The sequence below is a fragment of the Amblyomma americanum genome, chromosome 11, assembly GCF_052857255.1.
Source record: "Amblyomma americanum isolate KBUSLIRL-KWMA chromosome 11, ASM5285725v1, whole genome shotgun sequence".
NCBI lineage: Eukaryota > Metazoa > Arthropoda > Arachnida > Ixodida > Ixodidae > Amblyomma > Amblyomma americanum.
This window is the reverse complement of record NC_135507.1, coordinates 19,241,230-19,267,625: the sequence shown is the minus strand read 5'-3', so window position 1 is coordinate 19,267,625 and position 26,396 is coordinate 19,241,230. Positions and strand designations below refer to the sequence as shown.

The window sequence follows — 26,396 nt, the reverse complement described above, 5'->3', positions numbered from 1 at the left end:
CAAACTGAGGCTCTGTATTCGCAAGAAGAGTGCGCGTGGCGTGAGTGCATACTCATCATCACAGGCGCTCTGTCGGGCGCCCACACCGGGTAAGGAAAGACGAGCTGCTGAACCCGGGAGTCACTCGTCGTCATGGGGGGCAGGCGTGCGCGGACGTAGCTGGACCTGCACGTCAGAAAGGCAGAGTGGGCGCAGAGTCTCTATTTCGCCAGCTGTAATCCTTCGCGGTGTACTAACTACGCACACGTGCACCTTAGGTCACGCAGCCGAGCCACTTATGAATGGTTCTGCGGTTCCCGACACAAGTGGTTCCTGTACTGTGGCATCTCTGTGCGAAAGCATGGGATTCCCAACCCTTCGGTTCTACTAACGCGTGCTTCCCAGAACCCAGAGTCCAACAGGCTCTTCGTAAAGAAGGGTGTACACAAAAGGCAAAACAGGCGGACAGCGCAAGTTGGTGGCACCGTCTGCCTGTACTTCATGGAATCGAAATTCTTCGAGAAGCGGAAGGAAAATGAATTCGCTTTGCTTATGAAAATAAAGAGATCTTGCAGTGTTTCAAAAGCCGTTGGCTGCCACTATCCAATCAGGGGCCGAGCTGAAGAAGCACGATTTCTGCAAGCATCAACGCTTCCCGACTGACCTGTGGCGATACATGTCATTACCAGGAATTCGCGACAGTCCCCACCCAGTGCCGTTAAGTCTATAGCGGCCTATAGCGCTTCAGTGGCCGGCTCTCGGTCATTCACTCTTTATTACGTCACGGATGATGTTAATGAGTGCGAAGTGAACCACAGTCTATGCAAAAGTATACGGATACTAGGTCATTATTTCGAGCCATAAAGAAAACTCAGAGTGGATTCGACTGTACTCGGCAGGGTGCTGTTTGCGCACTCTATCGAGAAGTGTGCGAAGAACTGTAATGTGCAGCAGAGGGGAATGCAAACCATTACACCTTACGTGGTCGTGCGTCGATGAACGCACTGTTGGGGATCCCGCTGGGGATCCGCTCCTTCCCCGCCCTCTTCCTCCGTCATGGCCCTGGAGCGCGTCATCGAGGTGGACACAGCCCCTCTAAACGCCGCCCCCGTTCGCGCACTCTCCGGTGGTGGTGCAGCCGGCAGAGGTGCCGGTTTCGGGGTCTGCATGCTGACCGTCGTCGAGGCGGACACCGGCACAATTTGAGGTGGCGGAGGCGGGGGTGGCGGAAGAGGAGGGTTGGCCGGCGCGTAGTAGAAGAACGTCTCCTCCCGGTCGAGGAAGTCCTGCGGTGCAATAATTGGCCGAAAAGAAATATATCGAACAGGTGATTCGGCAAAAGTTACCTGCATCTAATTTCATACCCTTATTCTGGGTCATGGACGTAGTGTCTGCTGACTAACATTCAATTCTCAGCACAAGGTTCAAAGGTTATTCTTAATACACCGAGGTGATCCGTGGTCAGGTAGCATCGTGGTTAGATACCATAAGAGGATTCTCGCACAGCTTCCGCCCTACCGTTCGATGACGTTCCACGTCACACTCGCGGTAATACAGGACGTAATGTCCGCCGCTGGTGAACATTTTCAAGGTTCGGTTACACTACACTACACATAAACATCCCAGAAAGCAGAAGATTGGACAGCCACCACCGTTGCTCGGTTAGTAGAGCACCGGACGTGTAATTCGGAGGTCGTTGGTTCGGGTCCCACGTGCGGCATGTGGTTTTTTTTCTGCTTTATAATCAGTTATCTTTAAACGATAAATTACACTATTTATCTTGCATTGATCAGCGCAACAAAAGTTAAAAACTAACATTCCCCTACGATCCTATGCTTCGATGGCTATTCGTTTCCTTCATACGTACTACCTACGACATACGTCTCTATACGTATGTCATAACAAGCACCCTTTTTCCCTTCTCTTATGTGCGCAGTCGCAGTTATTGTGTTAAATAGAGTGCGCATTATGGCTATAGACTAGACATGGTATTGTGAGTGGTGTTAGTGCAGTTTGATGAGAATCTTTAACTATGCCTAGGTAAATGCACCTTTAGAGCCATAAGCACGCTTATCTAGAGTGATTAAAGCGCCGCTGGGCGAAGGAAAGAGAGCGAAACTTTAAACAGAGGTACTCCTTCTCACAGACACTGCTTGGATTCGAACACACACTGCAGTATAAGGCCAGCAAGCTACAATTTGGTTTCATTTGTTCCGCAGGACAACGCCTCAGCGGCCTATACAAGCCCGCTATTTCACTTAGCAGGAACAGTTCAGCATGATTACACTGCTGTGCTTCCTTATGGAAATCTAGTAGACTACTCTGTTGCTTCATTTGGTCCCTGTGCTCGCACGAGTTTAGCACGAATTGGTCGCATTGGTTTAAAACTAACCTCCTTTTCTACTTGCGAAAGTTAAGAACTAAATTTAGGTCTACATCACGACTCCGTTCTCAGCCTGGCTAACGTACAGGTTCGGTCAAAATTTCCGAGGCCACACGGTCTGCTTTTCAGCGTTATATCCTGGCACTTAAGACGTCGTTAAAGCTATCAAGGTTTTCATGATGTTTCTGCTACCATCTACAGATTTTCAGTTTCGAGGGTGTCGTAACTAACGGAATATACTGCTTGAAAGCATAACCTGTGGCCTGGGAACATTTGACCAACTCTGCGCTTGGATTCATTTTCGCTGAAAATGTAAAAACTTTCCTGTTATTCTGAATGTGCGCTTTTAATTGTTGCCACCCCTTATATAACATCCCCCTTTTGGGGCCTTTAAGGTAATAAAATGAAATGAAAGTGTAAAGCGTCTTCGGCGTTACGTGTGACTAAGGCCCTGCAAGGAGTTACCAGAAACACAGGACTTACTCTACATGTGATAATACTGTGTCCATGTGTGTGCGCGCGAGACTTTTGTGTTTGTATGTATCACTCCGTCCTTTTCACCACCACCCGGAGTAGCCTTCCTGGTAGATTACGAGCCTAAAAGCTGCAGTAAATATTAAACAGTGCCTTCCCCTCTACTTGTTGATCATGACCACGCGGTCTTAACGGAGCAAGGGTGGCGTTATCAAAGAGCGCTATGGTAAACTTGTTTGGTCTTCGGAACGCAATGATATAAAGGTGATGCGTCTGAAAGCACAGGCCTAGAACTTCAATAACCGGTAAAAAGAAAAAAAAATGGCAAGCCGCAAAATATTAATCTAGGTGAACTAAGGGTAAGTGAATTCAGTCTCTATTCGTTCCATCTCTTATCAAATGGAAAAGCCCAACAAATGCAAATGTGTATTTCTACCAACGCACCGTTGGCGGAAGCTCGGTGTTCAGAATATGCTGCCCGGAAATAACTCAGCAGCGCGCAGCGGTAAGCGATACTGCCGACCGTTCCTGCCTTCGCAGGCGACCTACGCGTTCCTGATCCGAAGCTGGGTGCTTAACTGAAGGCCTTCAGAGGCTCACGCAGTACGAAGTAATTACGCGCATGTATTTCCGCCGTCTTCCCTTCAGGGTCTCGTAATTCATTAAGCGCACTATTGCGTGGACTGCAAGGTGCTGCGTCAAGACCTCGTCTATAGCACGGCGCAATGGCGTTGCTGTAATAGCGATGGCCGTGAGCCGACGCACCAGGAGGAGCGTACTTGCCACCAAGGCGAAGGAAGAGAGCCCGGCGGAAAAGCACTTAGCACGCGGCCGCGTCCTCATGGTAGCGAACACACGGCGGTAATAATTAACTGGATACACATGGAGGCCAACCAGAATTCGCAATGCCACGTGGAAATGTATGCAAATAAATACATGCTCCTAGCAGAACCAGTTTTGTCATGTTTGATTTATATAGTGAATTTTTGACCGTGTGATCTCCCGTGTGTCTCGCACGATATACCTAGACTAAAAAAATGTGCGTGGTTTTCGCTTTAGAGTGCAGAAGTAATACTACATTATCACGGTATTGCACAAGCTAAATTTCACCTTTATCTATCACATTCATTTCACCTTCACCTTTATTTCATCATCTTCACCTTAATTTCACCTATCGTAACAAGCTAAAATTCTCAGCTGCAGAAAGATGTAGAAGGGCCCTCCTGGCGCAGAGTACTACTGCTGACAGAACATGACCCTACCAGCAGGAGAACGCTAAACTTTAACGCGCGCATTGTTGCTTTAGTATGTAGTGGAAAGATTCTGAATTTCGTTCCTGAGGTATTGCGCATGTCTGAGTATGTGCGTGCTGTGTTAATGTTTTCTCTGTTTTCAGAAATCAAAGAATTAGGAATTAGCATAACTGTTAATTTAAACTGGGAATTATAAATAATTTTAATGATAACTCTGCCACTGTTTTGCGCTTATGAAATGTTGGAAGTTTACAGCTTTTATCTGAAGTTTATATTGCCTGACCATTGCAAGATTAATACACGTAAATCTAGCTATCCCGCTATAGGCATGGAAAGCGGGAATACGTAAGAATGTTCTGCAGCCGTGAACGACATTGTCGGCAGTAATACGGTGCTGCCACGTCTGGCGTCTTAATCTAAAGCTTATGCATCACGTCACAGAAATTCAGTGCTTCAGCACCGGTTTCCTAACGGGAGAGCCCTAAGCACGTCTGCCGGGCTAAATGATGCAGTTTAATGTAAGAATAAGTGAATTGCGACTGCGCAACTTTCAAGTCACCCTCACGTCTTTAAAGGCCAACAAGCGTCTGCAATTTATTTTTAAGACAGGGAAAGTGAAACTAGCGCTGTGAGGCACCTTAGAAAGAATGCGAGCAACTCGCATTGTAGGCGACTAGCGAACCAAGTCAAAGCATATCATTCCAGTGTAGAATCAGTTACACTTAACATTGGTGCATGATATCGGTCATCAGGCAATAAAGTGAAGGCCCAAAATATTTCTTATGATTTTCTGATGATGAAAACCTTCATCGAAGCCATGATTTCGAACCGGGACCTCGGAACAGTTGCAACTTTAGAGTAGTCGCTTTGAAAGCATGATAGCTGTCAGGCTGTAGCACAAGGCTAAATCGATCTATATACTTACGGCCGATGTTAGTGCTGTAGAGACATGGTAGCCTGGCCATCGAGCTAAGAGCGAGTATTAATTAGTCCATTGGTGAAAGTTCCAAAACGCCGGGGGGCTTTCAATAGTAGTCGCTCTATAGAGCGCAGGCAGATGATATTACAATGTCTCATTAAAATTAATCATGAGACAGGTTAAGTCGACAGAAGGCTGATGTGTTCCTTCACTTCATCTACAACACTGCCATGCGAAACATGGGACTACCTCATCTCAGCCGTTTTCTATTATTTCTCACATGACTTTTTGCCGCCCGATTCATTTCTAAATCATCCATTCATCCCAAACTGTCCGCCATATTGCCGAATTGCCATCACCGAACCGCCCCTATCAAGCTGCGTACGAGAACCTCGCGATTTCACATTAAGATAAATTTCTGACATCGAAGACGAGACGAAAACTCCAATTCGCGGCGACAAGGGGATAGAAATGTGCGCGAACTCACGTCGTCGAGGCACATGACTGATATGACGTGGAGCCTTCGGCTTAGATCGAATGCAGAGTGTCTTGACTGCAGATAGGGCTACTGAGAGAGAGGCCCGGTTTTTTTTTTCTTCTATGACTCGCACGTTCCGCTTTATGCCTTTCTTCGTCTTTTCTCCTTCGTCGCCATAAAAGAAATGTCATAAATACACAGTACGAAACCCGCTTCACCATGTGATTGCTTACGAGAATATTAAAATAAGAAAAGGCAGTGCTCGCAGTCTATAACGATAGCAAAGGGTTAGCTTGGGCTAGGTTGCCGTAGAGGGTTAAGCAACGCGCGGAAGACAGTGATGCAGAAAGAGAATATTACACGCACTGTGAAACGTACCTCTTATAAGTTCCTCTTTGTAATGTTTTTTTAACCTTTTGTCTTGAAGCCGCTCCCATGCCTATCCAAGTAACCCTGTCCTTTGTCAGCTGCGGCCCCCGTATCCTCGCAAACTTCTTAATCTCGTCCACCCACATAACTTTCTGTCGCCCCCTGCTACGCTTGCCTTCTCTTGGAATAAACTCCGTTGCGCCTTCGCATTACATGCCCCGCCCAAGCCCAATTCTTCATCTTGATTTCGACTAGGATGTCATTAACCCGCATTTGCTCCCTCACCCATTCTGCCCGCCTCCGGTCTCTTAACGTTACACCTATCATTTTTCTTTCCATAGCTCGCTGCGTTATCCTTAACTTCAGCTGAACCCTTTTCGTTAGCCTCCACATTTCTGCCCCATAGGTGAGTACCGGTAACACAGGCCATACGCAGTTCAACAAGTAAAGATGTTTTTACTACTACTACTTCTACCACCCCATTTTGAAGACAAGCGCTGGTTGGCCATGAACTACTGTAGTTTACGTAACTAACCAGCGACGACGAAGTTTGCCGGCCTATTTATTATTTATTTACATTTCCTGCAGCGCCGTGAAGGCATAATTTCAGGGGTGATACCACGACCATTTGTACACGGTACAATGAATGGCAGCAAAAAAGAGAGCGTTAGAGCGTTTCTGTGCATTCACACCCGTAAAAGTTCTGACAGAAGAAAAACACGAAAGAAGAAAAAGCAGGAAGCTGGAAAGAGACAACAAATGAGCACTGAGCATGTCACAAAGTCCGAAAACATTGCTCGGAACACAGCCTCGGACTGGCATTCCACAACATGATGGGGCAGCTTGCGCCATTCATTGATGGCATGCGGAAAAAATGAGTGCTTGAAAACATCTGTACGGCATTTTGTCTCGAACATTTTCCATTTGCGGTCGACCCTTCTGGACAAGAAATGCGGTGGCAGCAAATGTCTTTTAGTATTAATACCGGTTTTATTGAAACAGATTCGGTAGAGAAATTCCAACCTAATTCGCAATCGGCGCTCGTAAACAAACCCGCCGCGGTGGCTCAGTGGTTAGGGCGCTCGGCTACTGATCCGGAGTTCCTGGGTTCGAACCAGACCGCGGCGGCTGTGTTTTTACGGAGGCGAAACGCTAAGGCGCCCGTGTGTTGTGCGATGTCAGTGCACGTTTAAGATCCCCAGGTGGTCGAAATTATTCCGAAGCCCTCCACTACGGCACATCTTTCTTCCTTTCTTCTCTCACTCCCTACTTTAACCCTTCCCTTACGGCGCGGTTCAGGTGTCCAGCGATATATGAGACAGATACTGCGCCATTTTTTCTCCAAAAACCAACTATTATTATTATTATTATTATTATTATTATTATTATTATTATTATTATTATTATTATTATTATTATTATTACTACTCGTAAACAATAGTTGTTAGTAACAAACCGCGCTGCACGATTTTCAACGCGTTCCAGCATAGCACTATGTTCCCAATATTAAAAGGAAGGGAATTAATTAGCGAAGACGATTTAACAGGTCAGATCATTAGACTGACATTCCGGTCACCTCTATCACATTTTTGGCCTTAGTAACATCGCATACCTAGCGTTCCGTGATTCAGTTGATTACTCAGGAGGACAAGACTCTTTCTTTGCTGAGATCTTTGGAGCATTAGCTGGATTTTTTTTTTCCCGGCGTCCCGACTCATGCTCGTGGTGATACTGACGACGTCTAGGGAATGGGCGTGGGGAGTGGTAAGTCTGTTTTAACGCGATAGCGTTGAGGCTCCTGCTGTGCATAAAATCCGGTGTCGTCCGCTTTCCGTTGTCGGTGGCTTTCCGGAGGTGGTTTTCCGGAACTTTCCGGATTCCGCCTCGGCAGTTCCGGCACCACCCGGCTTCAACTTTACCGGCAGCAAATGCGACGCACAGTAGCCGATCGCGTTTTACATTAATCGGCCAAGGCGCAGGTTAGCTAACTTTATACCTCTCTGGTTGAAGAAAACATTGTGCTACACTTTATTTTATTCCCGACTATCATATTGCAGCCTAGTATGGGGTACTGCGAGTAAAAAAAAATATACCCGGTTAACCATATTACAGAAAAAAATTTTCAGAATGTTTGAAAGCTATGGAGGTAGACCAAGGTTTACCAACAAAACCCCTCTTCTTAAAACATGAAATCCTAGTCAGATATACTATTACAAGCTTGCACAATTCATAAAAAAGAAAGCTATATGATAACGTCGGGCCTAAGACGCCAAGACGGTACTGCTTACGGAAAGAAACACTTAGAACACCACTCATACGTACAAACTATGGCACGCAACACTAACTACCAAGTCCATCTATTTTTAAATAACCTAAGAAACAGGATTGATTTCAGGGCACGTGTTTCAAGGAAGTCACTAAGAAGGTTCCTGCTGGAGAATGAAATAATAAATACTTAACTTTCTAATTTCTCCTTATGTTGCTTTGTTAAAATACAATAATTTAACATTCTATTTAAGCATGTCCTACGTATATTTGATGTATATGATATGCTTGGTAGTGTTATTACAGTTTTATTTCTGTTCATTTTCAACGTTTGCTCTCTGTACAAGATATACGGTATATGCTTTCAAGTTTGAAATCGTCTGTCGTTACTGCTCGATAAGGCAGGAGCCCCTGTCCGGCTACGCCTTTAGCTCCTGCTTTATTGCGCGTTTACCTCTGTAAAAAAGCAATGAAAAAACTTCAAAGAGCAAAAAAACCAGCAAGGAGGATGGCCACGATCAGACGTTGCCGTGCCTGAAAGCGTCAGAGCTCTTTATTCAACGCAGGTGATGGAGATCATAAACTTAGAACCAATTTAACTGAGAGCGACAAATGATGAGAAGTCAAGGTATTCTATACTGGGCACGACAGGCGCAGCTGCCGCTATGACCAAAGAGTGTTGTACTCATGTCACTGTGTGCAAACACGAATACGCCTATGTGGGTGTAAAATGGTAGTAAGCTGCCGTCTAGTGCGCTCATTTTATAAAAGGGTTTGCGCTAGAAGAGAGTTTACTCCCTTTTTAATCCTTTCAGTTTAGAGCGTATGTTCATACCGACTACCACGAGCGATGCTGCCCTTCATCTCAGCTTCGAAGTTAGCTTGATAGGCGGCCCGATTGTACCACGTGCGAAAGCCTAGGCTATTCTACGTTCTGTGCTCAGCACTGCCAGTGCCGACTCAGGCTTTATCTACCCACCCCGTTTTAGAAACAAGTCCACACATGACCTTTGTGACGGGATATGACGTGCCATGGTCGCGCATAGGACTCACGACCTCCCGTTTACTTGAATCTCCGTTACTATGTTTCAAGGTTAGGTTATTTCGTGCAGAAATGTTAATAAAAAGAACCCTTTCACTACGCTTATATCACCAATGAGCGCACTTTGTCGCCAGGCCCACAGAAAAGTTACGTAAGGAACGTGCTTCGTGTGTTCTTCCTCTTTCACAACACTCAGGCAAGCGTCACGGTCATCGGTGAACTCCGGTCCTTCTCCATTGTTCGTGTTTGTCTCCTTCTTTCTTCCCTTTCCTTCCTTCTATCTCTTTCTTTTCCTTTCCTTTTTCTTCCTCCTTCAATCCTTCCATTCTTCTTTCTATATTTGTTTGCCCATTCATTCCCACTTGGAAAAACCCGCTTCATACTCACTTAACGTTTCCCTTCCATGGCCCTTCGCCGAAGCAAAGAAGGCGCTGAGGCCCGCGTCGTTCGTTCACGGCAAACGGGGCCTGCGCGGCACGTCAAAGAACCGTGGCGGCTCCGTTGACTCGGGCGAGGAGGCGGTCACTGTCCCACATCTGTGCATCGCCACGCAGGCCGACCGCAGACACGCGACCGCGCTCACTCACTCGTCCACCGGTCCGGCCGGTGGCTGGGGAAGGAAACCAATATGGAGGACAAGGCAGAGGAGGAGGCCTAGTGCAGGTCCCGCTCCATCGCACTGCGTTCATTTCCTCCTCGCGCGCGCACTAAATGATCAAAACACAATTAGCCTCGGCGACTTTATTTCGCTCGCCTACATGCCCAAAGGAAAAACGTCGTACGTTTGTTCGACTTTTTTTTTTGTCAGCACAGCCAAGGAGGAAGGGGATACGGAAGGGCTTCGATGGTGTAAGAGGGTGGTCGATGAGGTCGGGCACTGCAGCGGGCCCGCTCTCACGTTATTACTTTCCTTCGCATCTTGCTTCATTGCCAAAGCCTTGTGTTCACTTCCCCCTACCTCTTGTACTTCGGAAACGATAAACAAAATACAAACTCGACACGGCCCTTATATTCAGTGCCAACATTCCCCCTCACCCATCCAGCGCCCTTCCGCAGAGAGTAAAAGGCCAGGCGGCTGTGTTTCGTCACAGGTAGTCAGAGTGAGCATACAGCTGGTTGCCAGGTCGGCGGCAGTCGGGCCACGGAAGTCCGCGGGTGAAGCAGCTCGGCCTAGTGCGTCGTCGGGGGCCCTGTTTCGAGACAGCTCTGTCCTCATCTCGGGCCTCTGCTCACTCTTTACAGCAAGCGCCTTCGCCGGTTCTGCGAGCGCGCCGAGAAACGTCAAAGCCGCGACACTTGTGTTCGCCCAAACCTGTGGTCTATCGCCTCCAGGTAATGCATTTTCGATATAACTAATTGTCGGTCTGCATGTACATTTTGATGCGATCAGATTTAATCTCTGCCCTACTGGAAGGCCTGCAGGGGTGCTGCCGATTGAACAGCAGTATGCCCTATACAAAAAAGACCGCTTTTGCCTGATATCATGATAGTATTTTACAGCCCCAGGTAGGCCTGAGCCATGAGGTATAAGTAGGTCAGCGAGTGCGGCGACTGTGGAAATTGCGGTCACATGGTATAGTTTTAGTCAAAGGTAAGGAGGCCAATAAAGTTTCGGTTTTAACCCATGTACTGGTGCTCTTGTAGCATCCATAACTGTCCTCATTTTATGAAGGTTAAGAAAGAGAATTTCTCTCCCATTCCAGACATTTGGAATACTGGCAGTCCGAAACAGGAAACACAGCATGGCTCCTCCTTGGCCATGCTGTGGTCAAGGGCTGTCATGCCAAGGCCAAGGAGCCACAGTCCGAAACAGTAAACACAGCATGGCCCCTCCTTGGCCATGCTGTGGTCAAGGGCGTCCATGCCATGGCCAAGGAGCCATGGCTTGGACCCTTGACTATACATTTGACACAGGCCGCCCACATAGCCCTGAGAGTCGGTGCACCACGGGGCAGTAGTAGTTACCACTTGTTCGTTCCAAAAAATCCAATAACCTGATAGAATTTGTTTCCTCTACTTATGTTTGCAACAGATAGCATGTTTCATACCCGCTCACCTCAACGACAAGTTGATTCTCTCCCCTTCCTAAATATACAACGTGGCAGCTGCGGGCGAATGCAGGAAGTGTTTTCACAGGCGCACCTGTGGGACAACAACAAACTTTTCATTAGCATATGCGATGACGGAAAGTACTGGGTGCAATTATTACCACTGCATTGAGTCAATCCGACCGCGCGAGTGGCGGACAGCTGTCCGTATCGGAACAGCTGCGGGAAGCTGCGGCCTTGGAGGACGGAAAAGGTTAGCGGGGATTTTTTTATTCGCCAAACGATGTCACTATAGCTCACAAGCCTGCTGGAGCTCACAGTGCACACTCTAAAAAAAGAAGAAAACACAGTTCCCTACTACATGTTCTTTTTTGTTCATGTATGTCGTAAATTTCCCAGCTGAACGACAAAACGAGTGATGTCGTGAACTGCTGCGGGCGTTGTTTTCCGGTCATTTTCCATAACTTGTTATGAGCGAGTTTCTCTCTTAACGGCTCGGCTGTTAGAGTCTGCAGCAAACGGATACTCCACTGCAGGTGTACGAGATAACACATGTAGCTCAAAATAGAGTCGAACATCGTTATAACGAAACGGTTTGTAACGAAATAATGGATAGTGTTTATGGTTTACGGGGCTTAACGTCTCAATGCGACAAAGGCAATGAGGGACGCCGTAGTGAAGGGTTCCGGAAGTTTTGACCACATAGGGTTTTTAAACGTGCTCTGGCATCGCACAGTACACGGGCCTCTAGAATTTGGATCCACCGAAATTCGACCGCCGAGGCCGGGATCGAACCCGCGTCCTTCAGACCAGCAGCCAAGCGCCATAACCACTGAGCCAGCGAAGCCACGAAGGAATGACGATTTCCCCTTGAAAGCTCGGTCAACACGGGCTATATCGAAGCTACGGCTATTACGAAGTATTTTTCGGGCCCCTTCAACTTCGTTATAACGAAGTTCAACTGCAGTTCAAACATCAGTTATGTCAAAACTGAAAAAAACAATTGGTATTTGTCTTAAAGGGGTGAGGTCTTCAGGAGGTTAGACCGCGCATGCCAGCCAGTTTTAGCAACGCCGCATTATTAATGCATGACTGCATCTTAGTACTGGTGGCGACAGCGAAGCCTCCCACGAAACTAGTATTCAGGGGTGTGCGCCTGTCAGACGGGTAAGTACAACCTGGATCGTAGTAGCTACGGCGCTGCATTTTCTCTAACGGAACCCAACGTAGGCCAGGAGGCAATGGCAGCGCTTGCCTGCTTCCTGAGGATTCGTAGTCCCGGAAACCTCACTTTTCGCCGACACAATTCCTCATGTGCACTTGCCCTTTATTTCAGCAACCTGTTTTATCTTTACATAGAATGCACAAACACACAACGTTCGCGCGTGCAGAAGCAGCGGACTACACCCATAACGTCAACAGCCGCGCCCTCCTGCCAAGAGGTTAATGGCTCCCGCGAATGCGGTGATTAACTGCGCTGAGTACGACCTGGCTCTGTACCTCCGTACACCTGCGTGGCGCCATGCCCTAAAGGGGTTTTTACGCTCCGTTTCGAGGGCGATTCGACAGGCTTGCGTAAGCGCCACGGCATCTGATTTGGCGCAAAATGCTGCTACTAGCCTTTATGCTGAACTCGGCGACACAGATTCCTGTGGGTAAGAAATCTTTTTTTTTTCTTGCTGATTCTGTCACATACAGAAAAAAAAGACCACCAGAGTATTTGTCCTTGATGCTCAGCAAACATTGGCGGGCAAATCAATGCCACGCATTCGATAGCGGTACGCCTCTAAAGAATGAGATCGCCAGCGACGTGAGAGACTTCTTTCCCTCCGACATGGAGGAAGAACAGAAAATAAGAAGGGACCGTTAATTACGTTAATCAGCCAGCTTTCGCAAGCAAAGTTCCCTGGTAGCCGTTTCCTTTCTTTTTTCCTAGCATGCCAAAATCGGCCCCACGGGAGGGTCCAGGCACTGTCATGGCCAATGTAGCTTCCTCCCTTTTATTTCTCCTTTTTATAGCTGGGCTTCGAAATTGTCCCATGAGGCTCCCTGCTGAGTATTTCCTTCTTATGAGTCAAGATAAGATAAAAGAACCTTATTGCTTATAAAAAGAGCTAACTTTAAGTGCATATTTGTTTGTTGTCGGCTGTATTCAGCAGATTGTTCTTTGATTTGCTTCGAGGCGGAGCTGGCAAATTTTAAAAGCTGGAAAGCGTCAGCTGCAAAACTGCGAATAACTCCGTTGGCATGGGCACGCCAGCATAAGCAGCGAGTTATTGCCATAAGTTTGCGTCGCTGCTTAAACTAGGCAAAGGCATCTTCTTTCAACATTGTAGAGGCACGTACCGGATATAAACTGAGACACCGTTAACGGTTAATCGGGCCCGCAGAGGTGACCCATTGTGTGTGTGTGGCGTTCGGCTGCGAAGAACGAAGCCGTGGGTTCGGTCCTGCACGCAGAAGGCGCATTGAGATGGATCAGATATGAGTATTTGCTATACGACGCTGAGAATTCGATACGTGGTAAAATAAAACAAAGCCGCCGCGGCTGCTCAGTGGTTAAGGCGTTCGGCTGCTGACCCGAAAGATGTGGGCTCGATCTCGGCTGCGGCAGTCGAATTTCGATGGAGGCGAAATTCTAGAGATCCGTGTACTGTACGATGTCAGTGCACGTTAGAGAACCCAGGTAGTCAAAATTCCCGGAGCCCTTCACAACGGCGTCCCTCATAGCCTGAGTCGGTTTCGGATGTTAAACCCCCAGAAAACAAGAAAGCCAGGAAAAAAGCATGGCAAAACGCCGTCTTTTGCCAAAATTAAAGCGCAGTACTTTATTACCACAGAGTTGCTTTAGGATGCTGAAATCCAAAATCAAATGCCAATATGTTGCCACAGACATTTGGTTCAAAGCCTTATGTGAACCGCTATCAAACTATGTAAACACCAGGGGAATTAAAGCCGATGCCTCTATTACAACAGTTCCCTTGAGTATAATATCGCACAAACGTTGCCTTCAAACAAACTTGGCATAAATAGCCGGAATGACGATTCTAACTTAATCGAGATATCGAAACAAGGGATGCGTATGGACCTAAACTTCAATGTCCGCATTGATAAGTCGAGACAATATTTTTTTTTTTTTGCTGGAACCGTAAATTTCTGAGCAAATATGAGAATTAGCACACGAGGTACGCATTCAACTGTATGAATGTGCAGACAGCGTTCTCTGCCTTGCATTGGCGCTTACTGTGCAGTGCACAGTACTATGCGTGTGCACTCATGAAGAATACGTAAGGGCCCTACTTTTGCATAGGACTCATGAAAATCTCAACAGCATTGTATATTTGTAAGAAAATCAGATTTAAAAAAAGAAAAAGAAGTACGCTTCTCACTAATTACTTAAGCCGTAGTTGTAGACAGTAGACGAATAAAGCGCCTCCTTTCACACTACTTAGACCCACGCAGCAAGCAGACCAGGCAAGCAATGTTTTTAATTCTATTCTCTACAGTCAAGTATGCCCCGACCCGACTGAATTGCTGCACAGGTGTTGTGACGTGACTGTGGTGTTTCCCTTTCATGAAGCAGCCCCACCGCCCTCCTTCCCCGAACGCAACCTTGTTGCATTGATCTATTGCTTTTTTTTTTCACTGTGCTACATTCTGCAGATTGGACTCAATAAAGGCAGACATCAGATAATTTCACTCAACAAGTGTAACAAAGTACTTAAACCGCAACAAACAAGGAGCAAAAGACAATACGCACGAGTCGAGATATAACACTCAGTTTGTATAAAATTTATATTAAAACATATTAAAAGTTTTGAATTTTGAATGATTCTAATCTGTTTAAGAAGCATTAACCTGAAACCTGAAGCTGATAGTGTCAATATTTCGTAGAGCTTATGTCGCAGGAAGTTGGCGCTGTTTTGTTGATGCTCGCGAAACAAAATAAAGTATCGACACCTGTATTCTGGGACTATATGAATAAAATGACGCCTAGCAGCGATGCTCTGTTAGTCATGATGCTAAGTAATCGATGGATTATCTATGCCTTCGCTGAAACAAAAACTAGCATCTATGAACCTTCCGCCGCAATTGTTGTTTCTTTTTTTTTTTTGGGGGGGGGGAGTAAATGGCGCAGTATCTGTCTCATATATCGTTGGATACCTGAACCGCGCCGTAAGGGAAGGGATAAAAGAGGGAGTGAAAGAAGAAAGGAAGAATAGGTGCCGTAGTGGAGGGCTCCGGAATAATTTCGACCACCTGGGGACCTTTAACCTGCACTGACATCGCACAGCACGCGGGCGCCTTGGTGTTTTTCCTGCATAAAAACGCAGCCGCCGTGGTCGGGTTCGAACCCGGGAACTCCGGATCAGTAGCCGAGCGCCCTAACCACTGAGCCACCGCGGCGGGTCCGCCGCAATTGCAGAGATTGAATTTCGTGTTCACTGAATTTACGGCTACTGAATCTTAAGACCAGAACGCGACTCGTCTCACAGAAATGAACGAATTCGAAAGAGAACCTAGAAGCGACAAGACGCGGCGTAATCTAATGCGGAACCTCGTCTTCGGTGCGAACGAACCCGCTGACACCGCGTCTCAGGCTGTGAGCCAAAGGCACAGCAGCGGCAAGCACCCATCTCTCTCCAAGCCAGCGCTCAGTAGTAGCATCGAGGTTGGGTGCCGAGCGAGCGACCTCGATCGCTGCATTCTGTTTGTTAATTTAGTTTCCGCTCAGGCGAAAGCGAAGTTGCTCTGAGGGAGCGAGATATCTGGGAAAGGGGGTCTGGTCGCCGGGCCCCGTCGCTACGTCGTACCGGTAGTAGAGTGCACACGTGCTGGCGCAAGAACTGCTGTTCTTTTTGGCGAAGCGTGGTTATGTAAACGCTGCGACAGCCCTGGGAGCGTGCTTAAGCTGGCTGCGCGCCTGATTCATGGCCCAGTTGGCGGCTACACTCCTTACTGCTGTGTTTGTAAATAGGTTGCTTCACTTCATATTTCTTATCATGCGCTAAAACTGATGAAACAGTTTATTATCAGCGTATGATTGTAAAAAAAGGACCTGTGGTTCAACCCGGCTGAACCTTATAAGACGAGCGGAAGCTCTGTCAAGGTAAGCACACTAAGTCAAGCTGTTGCTGTTGTTGCTGATAGGAAGGAAGAAAAAGAAAGTGCACGGGCCTGCCTACTGGCTCAAGCCGAGCCACGCTCGCTGCCGCGTGCTGAAAGTAGGAGAGTTAAAGGATAGGAGAGCAAAGATAGAAAGCAAAGGCGCGCGCTAATATGCCCCGGGCCGATGCCGGAGTCAGTGCAATACCGGGCCGACCCGTGCCAGAGTGCTTCAAGCCAAGTACTCCGCCATATTCCAAAAGTAAGTTTAATATCTTGGGTTCAGTGACCCGCAGCAGATATTAAATCAGATATCAGGTATCAGTATGCTACGAAGTCAAGCACACGCCACAACCTTTTATATGACGAACGGTGCATCACGCGACTTCCGGCAGTTGCGAGAGTGACGTTGGAGCTTATGCTTCGGCTGCTTAGACAACTGGATCTAGTCGACGCGTTTACGATAGCGATCACCGACGACAATAATCGCCTTGTGATTTTTTTCACTGTCACGTTATGAGTTGTCGAGTATCGTGACATTGCCCCTTTTCAAAAACCCCTTTCTTTAACACGTGTAGGGGGTGGTCACGTGATCAGCTACACGACCACCATGGCCGGTGCTCAACTGGCAAACGGGGTATAAACAGTTGCGCTGTAAAATAACTAAAGGAACAGAACTGATTCCACGACAGAAATATAAGAATGAATCTGACGTTCCTGTTTAGTCTAGCTGGTACATTCATTATCAGTTTTGCTTTGGGCGGGACCAACACTATACAACAAAGGAACTGGAGGTTGTTTCCTTGTGTTGTGCCCCTCAAGGGCAACTTCTTGAAATAAACGAATTCTAGGATTTCTGCCAAAGTTTTGCGTACCTGGTGCATAATCGAATGGCACATTTCTACTGGAATGCCACAGAAACTACAGCAGTTCATTTCTATGGTAAAACATGTCAAGGGTGGAATCATTTTTTCATGCGAATGCTTCCGTTGCTCCGCCCATTGATCGTAACACTCCACATCACATTTGACCCTTCCTCGTTCAAACCCCCCCCCCCCCCGCCCTGCTCAATTGGGCTACACCATGGCATCACATGAGGTGCCGTGGGACGCTGACAATCGAAGAGGTGATTCGTCATTAGAATTAGTTCCATCCAGATATTATGAAAACGGTAGTCGTGGCAAGGCAAGAGCTTAAAGCACATTCATCTGAGATAATGGACACGTTTCTTTAATGCAATAGCATTATATTTTACATCCAATTTTTATTAGCACAAAAGAAGATTAAGGCGCCCGTCTGCTAAGCCGGAGCACCCGGGTTCGAACCCGACCGTGGCGGCCGCGTTTCGATGGAGAAACGCAAAATGCGCCGCCCGTGTGCTGTGCGATGTCAGTGATAGAGCCAGTGCAAGCGATTGTCCGGACCCCGTAGAGTATCTGCTACGGGTCCAATTGGACTTATTTTTCGAAATGTGGCGGAGAGTTTGAAGGATGCTCCACTCCCGACACCGGTTGGCCCGGTATTGCACTGCCTCCGGGATCGGCCTTGTCTTAAGCGCGTCTTTACTATCCTGTCCTTCTATCCCATCTTTCAACTCTTCTACTATCTGCACGTGGTAGCGATTGTGGCTCGGCTTGAGCCAGTGGGCAGGCCTGTGCACTTGTCTTTCTTCCTGGCAACAACTCTCTCTAGGCAGTGCACGTTAGTAGTAAGTGTTTTATTAAAACTTCGTCTTTAAGAGTGCGACGCGACAGCGTGTTGCAGCGTTGCCAAGGGGTGCACGGAACGCCATCGCCCGTTCGGCGCGACGCGTGGCCTGTTGGACAATTTAAGGAAAGGACGCCTCTCTCACATATCTCGGTGGACACCCCAACCGGGCCGTAAAAGAAGGAAAATGAAATGAAAATTGGTTTTAACGAAAGGAAATGACGTCTGTCTCACAATTCTTGCTGGACACCAGTACCGCGCCGTAAGGGAAGAAAAATCCCTTCCCTTACGGCGCGGTTCAGGTGTCCTCCACCGAGATGCGCCATTTTTCGCTCACGGCCAACGCCGCCGACGACACCGGCTTTTCTGCGACGCGAGCTTCTTAACGCTGTCGCATTAGTAATAATAAAAAGTAAGGAAGAGATTTTTGCTATCCCCGTCATCTGCCATCGATACTGAAGCACCTAAACCGGGGCAGCGGAAATAAAGGATAGCAAGCATAATGGAGACATGAAATGAAAGAGGCGAGGGGACAGGAAGAAAGGATATGCGGGAGAAGGTAGGAGGAAAGGTAATATACACAAAAACTATTTGCACAATAATAAATATGTACAGGTTTTATTCCCTCCTTTATCCCTTCTTATTCTTTATTTCGTCTGATATTCTTCTTTTTCTTCTTCAAAGACTTCAAAGCTCACCTTGATGATGTGAATAGCCCATTTTTTTCCTACCTACGCAGTACTAGTCCAATCAACACAGAAGATAGAGATTTATTTATTTATTTATTTATTTATTTATTTATTTATTTATTTATTTATTGTGCGGTGCCCACTAGAGGACATAAGCCTAATGATTTATGATAATATATTTTAGGAAGAATGCCAATTCGGGCCCAGGGTGGCCTAGTGGTTACAATGCTCGCCTGCTGACTCGCAATACGCCGGTCCGATCCTGGCTAGGACAGTCGCATTTCGATGGAGGCGAAATTCTAGACGCCCGTGTACTGTGCGATATCAATGCACGTTAAAGAACCCCAGGTGGTCGAAATTATCCGGCGCCTTCCACTACGGCGTACCTCATAGCCGGAGTCACTTTGGAACGTGAGAACCACATAAAAAGTAAACCACAAAACCAGGTCCGATTTTGGCACTAGGAGAGTGATTGGCAAACTTGGAAAGGACATTGGGGACTCCGTCCAATTCTGATTCTCAGTAAAATGTATTTTTCGTCACGTTTAATAGAGAGCCTTCGGGCTTTGGGACTTGCGTGTACTTTGGTAATGTAGGTTTAATTATACCCCTTGTTTCCTATAAAAATGGAACGATTTTTCCCTCCAACTCGGTTCAGACTAATCATGTCCATGCTAGAAAAGACTCCGAGATCCACTTTTGAAAATTCATGGCAATATGAGCAGGTGTGAAATCTCGGCCACCCAAAAAAAATATTAAGACAATCATTGACGTAACAGTTTTAGCTTAAGAAAATGGCATGTGGGGACATTCCCTACATCCAATTTTTTTGCCTTTTATAGCTTATAAAAGCTCCGCTTTAATTGCAAATAGCCGATTTCTCATTGGAATGCGGCAGTGAACTCGCACAGGCCAAATTTAAGTTTGCCCGCAATGTCCCTTTAATGTAAATTTCTTCCTGGTTACTCTCGATGCCCGATGATAATTACAAAAACCAAAGTGGGCTGCTCGGCTTCACTCAACTTCAAATTCTGGCTTGCGCATCCAAGATAGCTGCTAGTCTCAGGTAAATCAGTTCAACGCAATGTTTTTAGCCCGGAGTGCCTGCTCAGGTATATGAATGCAAAGTATCAGCACAAGGGTGCAGTATTTGGAGTGACATTATTTATGAGATACACTTGCCTCCATATCCGCATTTGCTTGTACTGACTCGCTCCTGAGACGCTTTCCACACTGCGACGCCACCGAATACATCTCTTCGTCAGTATCCATTAGCATACTCTGTCGGTACAGTATGTGTCATACTTGGAGGGGAACACGGGAAATGGTTAAACTGGTTCTTAATTCGGAGAAAAGTAGGCTTCAACGCGAAGCAGGTTCGTGGCCTCGTCACGAGCACTTGACACATTTTTGTCGCGCCGCGAAACCTTTTTTTTATCTTGCTAAGAGCACGTTTAACCATCTGTCATGTTTCCTCTATCTATGACACGTACTGTACCGACGTGCTATTCTTTCAATGCGCCAAGCTTCTTTGTCTTATTTCGCGTCTCTTAGAGATAACACGAGGCCGCTGCGTCTATAACGCCGTTATTGTCTGTACCAAATTGTATAGTATAATGCCTCGGTTAAGGCAGCCACACATCGAACTGAAAAAACGGCCACACGCTCACGAAGCTTGCATGCTATAAGTCAACCTTGGTTCTAACCAAAACCTCACAACTACAGTCGAACCTCGTTTTAAGGGAACGGTTTATAAAGAAATAATGGATAGAACAAAGGAATGACGATTCCTCTTGGGAGGTCGGTCAACACGGGCTATAGCGAAGTTACGGCTATAACGAAGCATTTGCCGGGCCCCTTTAACTTTGTTATAACGGGGTCCAACTGTAGTCACCGCGCCTGTTTAACTTACGAAATCGCGCCGTTTGCGAAAAAAAATATAATAAACCCTTTTCCGGGTCAAAGACAAACAACCCTCACCATTCGCCGATTGTCGAGAGTGGAGGGGGAAGAGTTGAATAGCTTTTTTCTTTTCGCAGCAAGAATACGTGTCCCTGACGTTCTGGAACCCCTGGGGAGTCGGCACGAGCGGGAGAGGAGATTTGGTGTTGGAAGTGAGGGAGGAGGTCAGAGATTGCAGCATTTCGAACCGGTGCATTAGACGGACCACCGACCGGCGAGATCGACCCCGATGCATTCCTAACCATACGCTCGCTCTTAGACGACACACTGTATGCCGGAAGGCATGCAACGTGTTCCTTCGTCGATGATGCAGTATGCGCCGCGCCGCGGCTGCATATCTCTCCAGGAGGTACTGACGACGGAAGAGGGGGGTCACGGACCTCACAGACGGAGCGTACGGACGCCGACAGCTTCCTCGCCTCCGTGGCCGATCGCCATGACCCCGATGTTGCCGACGGTACAACGTCGTACTGCTTTGGGGTCGTTCACGCTCGCGTTATCCGTCATTGTAGCGATATCACTCAAGACAGCGGCTCTTGCTGTGCTGTCTTCTCTAACGTAAGCAAAATGGGAGTCTCCTACGTGCCGCTTGCGGTGCGTTTCGTTGCCGGGCAGCTGAATTCGAAGGTTGTCAAAGGTTAGGGGCGAAGCGCCTCGGTTTGTTCCCAGTGCTTTCGAATTCATATGCGCCTATTAATGAAGGCGCTTTAGGCAAGAATAATTAAGCTCGTAGAACTGGTTGAAGGGATAATGAACTAGAATTACTAACGAGTCAAGCAGACGAGTAGAGTGGGCGTCCTCGCTCAATTCCTTGCGGAGGACGTTGGAGCTAGAATTCTTAGGAAATGTTCTTGGCACGTATTAAGTATTAGGAACGCATACGAAGTCTCAGAAGGCAATTAATCATGGTCGCGCTCAAGGTTCTTAGTAAGGTACCCGCCAGATGTAAGCATGAAGATTTGCATGTTGCCCTACGGATGGCTGCCTGATCAAAAACTTTCCTTCGTGTTCAGTTCTCCGTATAGATAATTTCAAAGGAAGGAGTATACATAAATGTCACAAAGGCATTGGGTCCCGCGAAGCACATCTGGAGAGCAGCGCGCAGCGCATAACCACAATTAGCCCAGCGAACAGACAGTCGTGTAACTTCCTTCTTCGTCATTGTGCAATGTTTGACAAGAGTTTACGACTGACCAATAGGGCGTAGAAGGCGCGCGTTGAAAACGGCCTTAACGTCTATTTACGATGATTATAAATTTCCATGGCACGAGGGCAACTTTGGCCGAGGAGCACCGTGGCACAAGCAGAGCTGTGCTGACGTTAGTCCCGTTTCTTGAAGCTGACAAGCCTCGTCGGGATCCCTAAAGATGAGGTCCGTGGCCCTCTTCTGTCTCGTGGCTGCACTGCTGCCCGTGGTCCTCCGCGCCTACCCGTCGGGGGCTCCTGCGGGGGTGTGTAACACGGAGCTGCCCAAGCACGGGAACGCCGAGCCCCAGGCGTCCCAGTCTCCGTACGTCATCCAGGCGACGCCCGTCAACATCGCCCAGGGCGGCCGCGTCACCGGTAAGCACGCACTGGGAGAGAAGGACTATGCGAGGGTATGGTGCTATGTTGAAGCTACATAAGGAAACAAAAAAGGCACACAAATCAAGGAAATAAATATGACAAGATGTTTCGTAACAATATTGGCGGTGGTTTAGCTCTGGTTAAACCTGGAGGCACGCGATAGCTAAAGCTGGCCGAGTGGAACTTGCTCAGTTGAACTGCAAAGTCAGTCTTTCGCCGCTCCGTTGTTGTTGTTGTTGTTGTTTGCCTATCAAAAGATGGCACATATTCACACTGGGGTATCGGCTAAGAATTGGGTGCATATTCACTTGAACGCAGTTAATAAAAAGGAAAAGCACGTGGGAGCGCAACACCGATGACTTCTTCCTCATTAGCAGAAAAAGGATGAGAGTTTTGATTTTAAAATTATAAGAATAATTATAAAGAGAGGGATTAAATAATAATGATTAAGTCAAAATGTAACAATTGATAGAAAAGAAAAGTTTGGAACACTTAGCAAGGCAGTCGGTGAGATTCTATCAGGATATTTAGAACAGCAGTACAAACAGACCTCCGCCGCTCCGTTTCTCTGGGCGTTACGTCTTCATCTTCGTCCCACTTGACACAGCGCATGCGCACAGCTGTTGCAGCTCGGTTTCTCCGGCGCGCCGCCGGCAGCAGCAGCAACTGATCCGCACCAAGTGGCTGGCCACGTGACCACGTGGCGGCGCCGCCACGGTAACGTGCCACCGCCACGCTGAAAGCTCGAAATGCTACCGTAATGTAGCTATCGCTACAATAAATTGCCTCTGGCTGCGCCACTACGCATACTAGACTACTATTCCAGGGTCCATAGTAGAGAGAGGTTGTGGTTTGTGGTTCTTGATAATCACAAAATGAACAAGGGAGGGGAAAGCCTCAGGTTGCTTGCCAACATTTCGGCAAGAGGACTTGTTTTGGCCTGCGCCAGGGTGTCAGACTCGTACACTTTAAATATAAATAAGCCTGTATGGGAATAATGAGGGAGTTAACTGCCCTTTGGTGCACTTCCTCTTAGGGGCAGGATGCGTTGCCCAGTTACGGAGTACATTTCGATTACTAAATACACGGAATGATTATTCTTGGAAACGCAGGCATATTCCCACTGCAAAGCATCTTGAGGTTAGCAAACAGAGGAAGTTGAAAAATCGATTAAAACTTTCGTAGCTTCTAGAGCCTTGCATCTTTTGAAGCGGGAGTTTGTTTCCTTGCCAACCGTAAGTATTCAGTGTTTTTAGTGACGGATATCTACCCCAGGTCTTGGCCAGCATACCCTGCACCGTAAAGTAAGTGGTCTAGAAGACAGCTTACTTCCTCTTTACGCATTTCTGTTCAGAGTGATAGAAGCTTCTACTGATTCGCTACCAAGGTCTGAGGCGGAGTACTGACACAGCACTTGCGGTGTTGCACGTTCATCGGGTCGCGCTGCGAATGAGAATAGAGTTGATGCAGAAACATTTGTGTGGTACCTTCACATATTTACAGCGGACAAACACAGGCGTCTCCTTTATTCTCATCGGCTGACCGGAACTAGCAGGCGGAATGAGTTATGCCTTCACTTCTGCACAGGAAGCACAAAAATTTCAGCATTCATATGGGGTAGTCGTTTTCATTATGTGCCATAAATTTAACACACTCATACTCACATGTGGGCATGTGAATTTGCTCAAGCATATGCTTGATAGCTCAAAACGCAATCAGGCCACGTGCCTCCAATCGCAAGCGCTTTAAGCCCTAACAAAAAATTGTAGGGGACACTTCAGCTCTGCCTTTAGGGTGTGACGAGAAAGCGGTAATGAGTTAATACCCGTATATGGGGAATTAGTCATGCTCAGGTTTACATTCATATGTCCTTGGGAGTCCTTATACCACTCCTTACGCAATGGTGCACCGTTAAGGGATGCACCACTGCCCTGCCATTGCAGGTGCTGCCACCAGTGGTTCTTGTGCGACCCAGGTTACTCTTCCCGAGCAGCCTCTCGCGGTCAATGATTAATTTAACTGCCTCCTGTCAGGGTGGTTACTTTGCTCACAATACGGTGGGCAGGTTGTGATGACGCCACAGGGTCACGTGAACTAGGTAGCCTACCTCTGCTGCTTCTCCGGGGGGAGGGGGGGGGCGCCTAGGTCACCCTATTTATCGCTCACAGTGCCGACGACGCCGACTACGCCGGATTTTCTGCACAAGAAAATGAACAGAGCGCTAAATAAATCGTTCACTAGCTACAGACTGCCAAGACTTAGAAGCTTGAACAAAGCACACCTTTTCCAATAGGCGGACAGCCCTCATGCTAAGTTAGGCAGCGTAGGGCCACGACAGTGGGTGTTAAGCGTCAGCAGAGGAATTCTGGGAGCATGAATGAGCCTTGGCGAGGTTAAGGAGAGTGTGAATTGTCGATGGAGACCTTTCGGCTTTCACCGAGATTTTTTTTTTCCTTGTAGAAGCATGCACCATATCATGAAAGCAGCACAGCAGACATAAAAGATGTATCGGGGTATTCAGTACTGACCTAACTAGATGATTCAAGTTTCATGGTAGCCAACCTTAAATGAAGCGCAATTGAGTACAAAATATCGAGCTTGCGTTTTTCGTTGACAGAGTTCCCACATTGATCGCCGGTTAAGAGTCGCGCTCACAAGAACTGTCTTTATTCCAGTGACTGTGTACGGAAGCAGTCCATTCAAGGGACTCATCCTCACAGCTCGCGACGTCCACACTAGCGAGCTGTTGAAGGGAACCTTCACGCCTGACGTACAGACTAAGACACTCGACTGCACCGGTGCAACCGCGGTGAGTACCCACTCCAACAGTCTCCGTCTTTTGGGAAACTGCACGGGCTATCGCATCGCTTCAACCGAGTGTTTGTCAAAAATCAGCCCCATCAAAACAACTAGGGCTGAAGAAGGAGGGTTATGTTGGAACGTGTTTTCAGGTGGACTCTCAAGCTGACTGCACTCGTGCCTATTCAGTTCTGAAGTCCTTCACGTTGGCTTTGTCACAGACAAACGTTATTGGGGACACGTGGCCAAGAATACATTTCACTAGGAAAATTGTGTATGGTGACTTGGTGGCAATCGTTAGCATACTTATCGGAAGACGTCGAAACAGAGCCAAGTTAAGAGGCTTAGTTTGAACGCAACGAACGTCTTTCGTTCTTGCAGAACGCCATAACTCATAACAGCAGAGACGACAAGACGCAGGTCGTGGTGTCCTGGACAGCTCCGGCGGGCTACACGGGACAGGTGTACTTCAGGTGAGCTTCTGCATTGCGCTCCTGTTTTGGGGCGGAAGCTTGACTTGGATTTATTTTCTGAACCCTTGCAGCGGAACTGTTCTCCAGTCTGCCTACGTCTTCTGGAAGGGAATCACCTCCGACGCCGTTTTCGTGGTAAAGCAACAATAAAGTATCGTGGACCAGCTCATCAAAGATCTCGACGTGCACTGTCCCCGTACCTGATCCCTCTGGATTTCTTCTTTGTAAGCATGGAGCGATGACAATGTTACCAGACCTCAAAGTCATTTCTGAATTGTTTGAAAGCATCCAAGGGCTGCAGAAGCTCTGTCTTTAGCAGGACATGTGGGTTTTAAAACAGCGCAGTCAAGAGAAAATTGACTATGCAACGGCGACGTCAGGAGGCAGCGTGGCGACTACCTGAAAGTAATTTGCAGACTGCGACGCGATGCGCTGGAGCTAGGATCGAGCCTTCACTTGGCCGAAACAAACGCCTGAGTTCTTGGGCGAGAGGGTAGAGTATGTCAGATGTGTGGTCATAGCAGAAGAGTAACTACAGTCAAACTTCGTTATAACGAACTGGTTTATAACGAACTTGCCGCGACTGGGTTTCGAACACGTAGCGGTGTGAACAGATCAGCTTCGCAGGCCACTGCACGAGAGCACTATGCTATCGCCGCAGACGATCACGCCTCGTGCTAAACTGTGGTTGTTAGCCTATCAAAAGATGGCACATACCCACACTGGGGGATCGGCCAAGAATCGGGTGGCTATTCACCTGAACGCAGTTAAAAACTGCAACACACTCCCGCGCTGTACATGTACATCGCACATCGTCGTCTTCATCAACTTCCAACCAGTTCCAACCAGTGGTTTAGCCAACCAGGCTAAACGCGTGCTTTCGC

General features: G+C 47.5%; 2 protein-coding genes across 2 annotated transcripts in view; one reads left to right on the top strand and one right to left on the bottom strand.

Moving 5' to 3' along the window:
• Positions 1-26,396, bottom strand: part of LOC144111058 (uncharacterized) — a 98,492-nt gene that overhangs the window by 57,590 nt on the left and 14,506 nt on the right. Inside the window, exons 2-3 of the mRNA XM_077644174.1 lie at positions 961-1,265; positions 53-165 (exon numbers count right to left, since the gene is read on the bottom strand). Of these exons, the coding sequence (XP_077500300.1) occupies positions 53-165; positions 961-1,148 (301 nt within the window). The 5' untranslated portion in view covers positions 1,149-1,265. The remainder of the gene's footprint in view (positions 1-52; positions 166-960; positions 1,266-26,396) is intronic.
• On the top strand, positions 10,219-25,689 carry LOC144109923 (putative defense protein). Its single transcript, XM_077642693.1, has 5 exons — positions 10,219-10,494; positions 22,014-22,237; positions 24,916-25,049; positions 25,421-25,512; positions 25,584-25,689. The coding sequence occupies exons 2-5, from the start codon at positions 22,042-22,044 to the stop codon at positions 25,660-25,662; spliced, it is 501 nt and encodes a 166-aa protein (XP_077498819.1). The 5' UTR covers positions 10,219-10,494; positions 22,014-22,041; the 3' UTR covers positions 25,663-25,689.

Coding starts and splice junctions, on each gene's coding strand:
- LOC144109923 (XM_077642693.1), top strand. CDS start 22,042: ATGAGGTCCGTGGCCCTCTTCTGTCTCGTGGCTGCACTGCTGCCCGTG. Junction 22,238..24,915: donor CCAGGGCGGCCGCGTCACCG/GTAAGCACGCAC, acceptor TCTTTATTCCAG/TGACTGTGTACGGAAGCAGT. Junction 25,050..25,420: donor ACTGCACCGGTGCAACCGCG/GTGAGTACCCAC, acceptor TCGTTCTTGCAG/AACGCCATAACTCATAACAG.